Source organism: Halyomorpha halys, unplaced genomic scaffold, assembly GCF_000696795.3.
Source record: "Halyomorpha halys isolate HHAL.00 unplaced genomic scaffold, Hhal_1.1 Scaffold573.1, whole genome shotgun sequence".
In the NCBI taxonomy this organism is placed as follows: domain Eukaryota; kingdom Metazoa; phylum Arthropoda; class Insecta; order Hemiptera; family Pentatomidae; genus Halyomorpha; species Halyomorpha halys.
In genome coordinates this window covers 267504-277821 of record NW_027105077.1, presented here as the reverse complement: position 1 = coordinate 277821, position 10318 = coordinate 267504, and the positions used below count along the sequence as shown (strand labels likewise).

The window sequence follows — 10318 nt, the reverse complement described above, 5'->3', positions numbered from 1 at the left end:
TTGCTTGCTAGCCAACTTCTTCGACCTCAAAGTATATTTACTAATTATGCAATATTTATTACTAATTAGCTCCAAGTATGATTGGAAAATCAACAGATAATGTTATTCACAAAACCGCATTGATACTTTTGCAAAATATACTATACTAAACAATATACTATACTATACTGTTAGTAGTATTTAGTGAGTAGTAATAGAATCGAACGTAGCAAGGGGCCTAAAGGGTTTTAGAGGTGGTAGGTCCTCAGTGCCAAATATCGATCGATTTAGTTCTCGCTTGGGGCTGCCTCAACTGATATCAATAACCTGATATATTTTTGATGTATTTTATGAGAAACAATATATACATAAAAATAATATATATTTGCAATCAAATGAAATAAGTTAATTTAAAACATGAAAAATACAACTATTTTTATTTGACACTGTAATCTTTTTGAAATACTTTTCAATTATAATTTGTCGTATGTTCTCAATCAACGGTTTATATCTTAGTACAAGTGCCCAAGAGAAGAAAAAAGGCATTTATCTCACCCCAATTTATGATTACTTTAATGAGAACTATGTATAATTACTAGTCAAAATTGATGAGTCTGTCAAGTAGAGGTAGGGGGAATAAAAAATGTCGGCTGATCAAAGCAATAAAAAAAAATGTTTCATTCGGAGCCCTATATCTCAAAAAGTAGAAACAACACAAGAAAACCTAAGAGAACGTCATTTAAAGAAGAGCAAATTTGCTAAAATATGAGTCCTAATAGAGTTCTTTACGTTAAATGGTTTTTGAAATATAGCTTTTTAAAAAGCAACTTTTCTTAAAATGTTGTATGGGATGTAATGAAAGATCAGAAGTTAATGAATTTATTTAAAAAAATCTTTTTCTCAAAAATCATTTGACGTACAGATGTCTATTAGCACTCAAATTACAGTTAATTTAATGTACTATAAAGTAGTTCCTGACCTTTACCTTCGTAGGAATAGTAGTTTTCATGATATTTGCTAAAATAAATTTATTTATAGTTGTTCGGACGAATTTTCATTTGCCAAATTTATATTCATACGTGAATATCATAAAAACTACTACCCCTACGAAGATAAGTGTCGTAAACTACTTTATAGTAAGTTAAATTTCCTTTATTTTGAGTGTTGGCAGACATATGTACGTCTTTTGAATCTAGAAATATATTTTTTCAAAAATCCTACATTTTATACGAACAACTAGAAATTAATATTTTGTGAGTTTATTTTGTCAAATAGAACACTATTTAGGTTAGAACACAGGTCTGATATAATGAAAAAACTACTACTTTTACCAAGATAAACATAATTAACTATTTTGTAGTAAATTTAACTATCTTTAATTTGAGCGCTGGCAGACATATGTACGTCCAATGGTTTCTGAAATGAAGTTTTCATAAATCAAACTTATTGTCCAAACAACTATTAATCAATTTATTTTAGCAAATATCATGAAAACTACTATTCCTACGAAGGTAAAGGTCAGAAACTTCTTTACAGTCCATTAAACCAGCTTTAATTTGGGCGTTAATAGACATCTGTACGTCACGTAGTTCCTGAGATATAGATTTCTCAAAATAAATTAACTAACTTCTAATTTTTCAGTAGATTTTTAAGAAATTTTGCTTTTCAAAAAACTATAACTATTGGACGTAAATAGCTCTTTTAGGGCTAATATTTCAGCAAATTAACTCTTCTTTAAACAATGTTCTATTATATTTTCTAGTGTTGTTGGTAGTATTTAAGATATAGAGCTCCGAATGAAAAATTAATGTTTTTTTAAGGTGTTGAAACAGCCGCCATTTTTTTTTCCGGCTACCTATACTTGGCAGACTCATCTATTTTGACTAGTAATTATACATAGTTTTCATTAAAGTAATAAAACATTGTGGTGAGATAACTACCTTTTTTTCTTCCCGGCTCTTGTACTATCTGTATTTGAACTGCAATCGCCAATTTTGGGCAAATTTATGGATTTTATTGCCACGAATGTCTCATATTAGTTAGATATTGTAAACATGAAATTCTGACTGGACGTTGTGACTGTGCAGGATCATGCTCAGACTCCTTGGTTACGAACGTAGTGGGTTCGAATCCCATCTGAGTCAGAATGGAATTAAATTTTTTTTTTTTAAATGAGTCTTGACATTCCCAGTCTTGAGCTGTAAGAGGTCACCAACGGAAGACTTGTACTTGTGAAAAAATAGAAATGTTAATAATAAATAAAGGATTTTTCTATTTTTATGATATAAAAAATAGACAATAAAATGCTAATGAGGGGCAATGATTATATAAATATTTAAATGAGGACATCAGGAATTGAAATACTGTTAATGAATGAGGAAAATACACAATAAATGATGGAAAATTTTCGGAAAAAATTGTTTTCCAAAAAAGAAATCTATTTTTCGGAAAACTGTTAAAAAAAGTTATTCAGTTTTTACAAATTTTATCCATTAAGTCTTAACAATCCTTCATTAATTTATATTGAATATGCTATGGTTCGGCCAAACTGGCCATCATCAGGGACATATTTCACAGACTCATATGCCCAGGTCTGATATAATGAAATCAAATTAACCTATATTCATATAGGTCATACCCAGGTCTGATATAATATAATCAAATTAACCTTTATTTATCACTATTTTATCCAAATATTTTTATTTTATTTTAATATCTTTATTGACATTTACAACTGAATATTATATAATACATTCAGTAATTTTGATCTTAGTTAAAATGGAGAGTTACAGGCGTGTAGTGAAACTACCCATTGGTAGCACTCTAATGACATTTTACATTAGCAGGGTTCGTGGCCATCTTGTTTTCAGGCGTCTCGGAGGATTGTCAGGAATGGAAGAGGACGCAAGGTTAGAAACTAGGGGTTTCAATGTTTAGGGAATTTATAATGGAAGGAGTGATAGTGGTTCGGGCTAGATTGGTTACATAGGGAACATTAAGGTCTTTATGTATAATTTTATTTGTGACAAAGTAAGTTATCCAAATATAAATTCTTTTATAAGAAAATTATGTTGTACTATATAATAATTTATACATAATTTGCAAATAAAAAAAAATATTTTTAAATTAAATAGTGATAAATATAGGTTAATTAATGTGAGGCTGTCAATGGAAGACCAGGTTGGCCGTAAATTGAATATTTTAAATTAATTAATAATTGTTGAGAATAATGGATATATTTTATTATAATTGAATACTACAACCTCTCTCAAACAAAGCAATTAAAAATGTATATAAAATATATTTCGAATAATTTCTTTAATTCCTCCTCCATATTAGGACAGTATATTTAGTAAAAAATATAATCCTCCCGTATATTTCATGCATTAATAAAAAATCAAAACTAAAATTTATTCTCAATGCTCAAAATATATAAAATTATTTATTCAATACAAAAGTGGGAAAGCAATGCTGACATATTACATACTTTAGCTTCCTCACCACAGAAGGAAAGAAAGCTGTTTCTTTTATAGAAACAAATATGGAAGTTAAAAATTAATACTAAAATTATTTATGTGCAATAATAAGAATAAAAAGGTGCAATTAAAATATTTAATTACAAAATTAGAATTTGGAATTTCATATTGTTTTTGAGTTAACATTCCTCAGCGGTCTCCCATTGGTTCCATTGGCGTCATCAGCTCATAGTAGTCTCTCTCCAATACGGCTAAACATTCTCTGAAACATAAAATAATTATTGGACATAAACGTTTGTGTTTATATCAATTCTGTATACCCGTAGAAAGGTAAAATCTATGTAGCTATGCGTGGTTGCCGAATATTTTTCTTTTTTAAAAACATAAAATTTTTAAGTGAACTTTCCTGTTGGGGCCGTTAAATTATTCACAAAATTTTTAAATTCCCTTTGTGTTAACAAAGAATTTATTCCGTAAACACTTGCAATTATATGACTTGAAGGGAGAGAAGAACATCCTATCTTATAGTAAAAGAGCCAGGTATAAAAAAAGGCAGTTATTTAACCGAAATTTTTTATTACAATAGTAAAAACTCTTCATAATTACAAGCCTAAACTAGTAAGTTTGCTAAGTATAGGTAGGGAAAATGTGGCGACACCATTTTTAATATTTTAAAAAATGTATCTCAGGAACCATAAAACTATGTGTCTGTGACTATGTGAACCATATGTCTGCTAGCATTCAAAATACAGTTAATTTGACTTACTATAAATGTTTCTGTTTATTTCAGGAGTCTTCATAGGGATAGTTTTTATGATTTTTGCACATGAAATTTGTTTTGAACAACTATAAATCAATTTATTTTAGCAAATATAAAAACATAAAACTACTACTCCTACTAAGAAAAACAACTAAACTACTTTATAGTACATACAACTAGCGTTAACTTGAGTGCTAATAGACTAATAATAATAATAATCTATACATCGAATAGTTTTTGAGATATATATTTCTCAAAATAAAATCACCAATTTCTGCATCTTTTTTATTTAAATTTATGCCAGTTTTAAAAAGACACTAATTGTGCATCAACGTGTAGATACACCACTAGCTGTTGAACATATACCACTTGATTTGTACCAAGAAACCCGGCCATAAATTCAGGCCAGCTTGTACCAACCCATACATCTCTATCATTATAAGTCAGAAGTTTGATATAGTTAAGCTATTACAAGTGTAGCACCTAAAGGGTTATACTTTACCTTACTCTCACCTAAGATGAAACACAGCCCTTTCATTGGGTTCCTATGAATAAGAAAAGAGATAAACAGGAAGAAAACAGAAGTCATCGTCTAACCTAGCATCTTCCATTTCCGAGATCTCCATCCCCTCGGCCTGGTACCAATGCACGAAGGCCCTCTTGTCGAACATGAGGTCGTACTTTCGATTGAGTACGGTCCAGGTCCGGGTCACCGACGTCGTGTTGGCTAAGAGGCAGACACACTTGTCCACCTCTGCCAGGTCTCCATTAGGCACTGCAATGGGCTTCTGCTGGTTTATGCCCACCTTGAACCCGGTTGGGGACCAGCTCACGAACTTGATACTCCGGTTGTTCTTGATGAATGAAATGGCCGCGTTCACCTCCTTCGGGACCACGTTGCCTCTGTAGAGTAGGCAGCAAGCGATGTACTGCCCCAAGGCGGAGTCTTGGGGGAAAGAACCTGCGAAGAGATATTATTAGGGTATTGGTGATTCTCGAAAAAGGGGTAATTTTGATATACCAAAAAGATATTTTTAAAACTAGTCAACAATTTCAATATTTCTAAAATTCCATCAGGCAAAAAGTAATCGATTCATTGAATTTTGCTTTATATTTCAAATACATTTTTTCGCCACCAATCGCAAAAAAAAAAATCTAAAAATCTAGATTAAAACTAGAAGCCCCTATTCTCATTCATAAAACAGTATTAAGACCATTACTGATCTACGGTTGAGCTGTGTATGGTGCAGAACGAACAAAAATTTCAAAATATCATCAGAATTATAATATATGATACATGGCTTATGAGAAATAAATAATTACAATCGCGAAGTAGAATTAGGATCAATAGATGATTTCATCAAAAATAGTTTTAAAATATTCCACTCTAAGTTACCAGAATTTGAAGTTGTAGTGTCTAAAACGTTAGAGGTCCAACTTCTGGAAGCTGATTGAAGATCACAGTAATGTAAGACATGAACATTATTTTGTATGAAATTATCGAAGTATGTAAGTCAGTCATTTACTTTATTAATTCTATAAATGTTTTTATTTCTTCAATTACATATTTATTATTATTATTTTTGTTTAGTAATGTATTTTTATTAATTACAATTATTCAATAATTATTGCATTGAAAATCGTTATAGATGTCTATTTTGAACCCCGTACGTTATCAAAACAAATCTATTGTTTCTAAAAATCACGTGGTGCCAATATAGAAATATAGAAATATAAAATAAAAGTAATTTTGTGGAAAATGTACTAAAAATCTTGTTTTCTTGTTTTCCAACAAGAAAAAAAAAATTCATTCGTTTGTTAAGCTTTGGCTGCCTGGTATATAGTGAACTGTCGGGTGGTATCAAATCTAAACTTAAACCTCTTATGAATTGCGCTGTAAGATATAAACCGCAAATTTAAACTTATCTTTAGTTATACATTTATCGTTTATACTTGCCCACGCTCAGCGGAGAAGGGGGTAAGTTAAAGGAAAAAAAATGTATATAATAGCAAAAGGAAAAAAAAAAGGATAAATTGCTCCTTAGGCGCCACATTACCTCCACCTGTTGAATTATTTTAATATTAATACATAACCAAAAAAAAAAAAAAGGTAATTTAACAATTTGAAAGTAGTGTACATGCATAAGAAAGAACTGTAGAACTATAAGTACAAAAGTTTAATAATAATAAGAAATATATGTACACACAATGGAAAAGGAAAAAAAAAGAATTCTTATCAATTAATAAAAGAATTAAAACTTATAGGTAGACTTAACCTTAATTTAAATGCTTAACGTTATTACTAAATTTATATTATTATAAAAAAGAGTATAAAAGGGAATATAAAATAAAAACAAAATAAAATTTAGCTCGAACCCCACGAAGTCTTAGGTGAACTCCTGGCAGAACACAAGGTTGTCCGATAATTCCTTTCCGGCCACCGTCTCACCTTCCCCAGAAGTATAAAGATGACAGCTGCTACAACTCTTCTATCCAGGACGTGCTGAAGAAACGTTGCTACGCAATGCACTATATCCCCACGTCTAGTGTTAATGATCGTCCATTGAAGTGGAACACCATAATTTTGTAAAACAAAACATATACGATAACGTTTCTCATATGGTGATATTTCAGTTCAAACAGTAAAGACACATGGTCTGATAAACTATCACCACTTCACATTGAACAGTCATAACGTGTTCAAAAATCAAACTGTCCCCTTCATAAAACCAAAGCCCACTTGTCTCAACATATCGCTAGTGTTTTTTTTTTTCACCATGACAACCATCACACCTATTGTCTACGTAGATATCGCCAGTGTTTTTATTTCACTATGGCAACCGTAACAAAGATTTATTTTCGGAATCATCAGAGGTAAAAAATATACACTTTTAATATAAGTTATAATTAAGTGTAGCCACATTGTTTTTTTTTGGCAATATATGTTATTGTAAAATTAAAATTACCTTCGTGATTGTTCAAAACGGACCTAGTCCCAGAATAATAAACTATTTTACATTAGCTTCATTAAAAAATCATAACATACCTTCTCCTTTGCTAAGAGCGGTGGAACTCACGTTCAACATGTGGCTGTGCGGATCGAAGCAGGATCTAGTCATCGACATGACCGTGAGGGCTTCGTGGGACGCGTTGCGAGCGCTGGTCACCGGTGCGTAGGCCATTAGTGGGAAGTGGATCTTCGGGTAGGGGACGAGGTTCGTCTGGAACTCCTGGAGGTCCACGTTGAGCGGCCCGCCGAACCTGATACTGGAAGTTATTGTACTGATCGCCTGGGGATATGTATCCATTAGTTGATGAAGAGGAAAGCTGAGTTAGTTAACTATGAGATAATAGATAGTTTATAATTATAAACGGCATTATGTAGAGAAATTAAACAGATGAAATTAACTATAAATTTAAATCTGCAATAGTTATTGGTAAAAAATAAATGACATAATTTTTGTTGATTAAAAAGGCAAACAAAAGAAATAAAGGAAAATGTAAATTAGAATTTAATAAGCCAACGAATTGTTTTAATTTTGAAAAAAGAGAATAATAAAAAAAAGTAAAAATAAAACGAACTTAAAACAATACATAAGATCAATTTAAAGTTACTTTTCAAAATAGATTATTTAGTAATAATGACAAAAGGAACTGAAAAGAAATTATTTGTTTTGAAATGTTAAATTATAGTGTAGTCCTAGAATAATAATATGAATACACTAAGAATAAATATCAAATAAAATATTTTAATTAATTTTCATTCTGTAATGTCATAATGTTAAATTATAAGCAAAGAATAAATAAGAAAGTTAATTAAGTGATAACTGAGTCCTTAATTGCTTAGTATTGTTCATGTGTTTGGTAAAAATAGAAAAATGAATAGCCATTTTATAAGAAACTAAATGAAACTGTTATGATTTTGTTTTTCAAGTTTATATAACATGGGCAATAATGAAAGACATGGATATGCAAGATATTTTTTAAATGAATTGTAACACGTCAATAATGGAAGTAATAAGGTCATAATGTGAAAACAATTTTTATGTTGTACGCTTGATAATGGTCGAAGGGCCGAAACTTTAGAGGATTAAAATGAATTGTTTTGTAGTTGGTGTTATCATTAATATAAACCACTCACTGACAATTAATTAATAAATATTGAATAAGTAAGCTATCAAAAGAATTATTTTAATTTTGAATAGATGAGAATGTAAAAAAAAAGGAATATCATATAATACAATGAACTTAAAACAATACATAAAATCAAACTAAAGTTACCTTTCAAAAAAGACTAATTAGTAATAATGATAAAAGAAACTAAAACAAATATGGTTTTTAAATGATTTAGTGCAGTACTAGCAGCAGATCCCAAAAACTAATAAACAATACAATCTTTAAATTAATTTTCAAATAAGACAATTCATTTGTTCGTTATCACGAAGTTCCGGAATTAAAACTCATCGGAACTCATCACTCTGGACAGAACCTGTAGGATAACCTCTCTTCCCCTACCCAGTATGTCAAGAATGGCAATGAAGGGGGTAAAAAATAAAGAAAAAAAAAATCTTAGAACATACAAAAGTGTAAGTAGTGAAGATGTATTTTAGGTTAAAGAAGAAGTGAGAAGATGAATTATTTTATGTCTTCCACTGCAGACCTTAATAATAAATATTATCGAAAGCTTTTAAATATAAAGGAAAATGGACGTACATCATTATTATAACAGGGTCATTTATTCCTTGTCGACTTTTATTGTTAATGGTTCGGGTTCGAAATTAATATAGAAGATAAAATTAATTGGAGATGCTCAGTTTCAGTCGTTCTGGCATCATAACATTTATCGTCCTTTAATTTATTCGTAAAAACAAGTAATTTGGAGGAAGGACCATGCCAATTCACTATCTTCTGTAATTATAATGTAATGTAATAATTAACCTATTTTGTCCATTTTTGGATTCCTTTAGAAAAATGAGATACTTTTTTTAAACGATCAGATTTCCATAATTTTTGTTACTGAATAGTAATAACAGACTAAATGTTAGACAAGCCTCGAACAAATGTATTGTTTTATATTCAAAAATATAAAATTTTTAATTTTTAGATTTAGGTTATCTAGACTTTTAAAACTTTTTAATTTATTTCAATTTTTACCTGCGCCACAAGCCTGTTGATATTCTTGTAGGCAGGCAAGTCTATATCCAAGTTGTGTTTGCAGATTTTGTAGAGAGCCTCGTTGTCTGCAATAAAGGACACGTTGAAGTGGTCCAAAGTTGCGTGTGTGAAGAAAACAGCGTTGTATGGTTCTACTACCACTGTGGAGATCTAAGTAAGAAAAAAAATAATGTTACAATTAAACGAAAAATAATGTTTTTTTGTATAAATAGTCCGAAACAGAGGGAAAGTTTCAGATATTGTCAATTTTTCTAGTGGTCCCATCAAGTACGAAATCCTACATTACCTATCTAAAATAAAGATTTTTTCTGAATAACTGGGTTTGTTTGAATTTTAGCATTCAGTTAGAAAGTTTGACCGATTCAGCTGTTTCGAGTAGGTGAAAAATGAGTGTCAAACGTATTAGAGTAGAATGGAGAGGATTCAGATGCCAAGAGAGGCGAGGTCGAAAAAGACGGACCTGATGGATAATATACGTTTTAGAGAAGGAGTAGGGATGGTGTTTTGTCTTTACTCATTAGCAACGTATAGGATCATCTCTTGTTCTCTGGTCTGATGATCCTGGTACAAACTTCGTACACTAGCCCTGGCGGTATCTGTTTACTACATGGAAGTTTCATCGGGATGGGATAATCACTGAAAAGTTTCTACGGTTTTCGGAAGAAAATGGTGCAGATAATAGAAAAACGATTAAGAACAATTTGTTTTAATAACTTCTTATGTATTATTAATTATTACAATCTGATACAGTTATGTTACAATATATATATTGCCGTGTACGGGGCTCGGGGTTTCTAAGCCCGATTAGGGGTTCCCCGTACAGGTATTATATTGAAATTTATTCATATATTTATGTAATATATGTATCTGTATTTATATATTTATATTATGTATTTATATTTATTTGTATTATGTATCTCTATCGGTT

General features: G+C 30.5%; 1 protein-coding gene across 5 annotated transcripts in view; it reads right to left on the bottom strand.

Annotated features, from left to right (window-relative positions):
- Positions 1-3577: 3577 nt before the first annotated feature.
- Positions 3578-10318, bottom strand: part of LOC106684359 (tubulin alpha-2 chain) — a 39991-nt gene continuing 33250 nt past the window's right edge. For all 5 annotated transcript variants that reach the window (XM_014426397.2, XM_014426398.2, XM_014426399.3 and 2 more), the window contains 4 exons: positions 9370-9540; positions 7262-7505; positions 4813-5176; positions 3578-3717 (listed from right to left, as the gene is read on the bottom strand). In XM_014426397.2, coding sequence (XP_014281883.1) covers positions 3645-3717; positions 4813-5176; positions 7262-7505; positions 9370-9540 — 852 coding nt within the window. In that variant the 3' untranslated portion in view covers positions 3578-3644. The remainder of the gene's footprint in view (positions 3718-4812; positions 5177-7261; positions 7506-9369; positions 9541-10318) is intronic.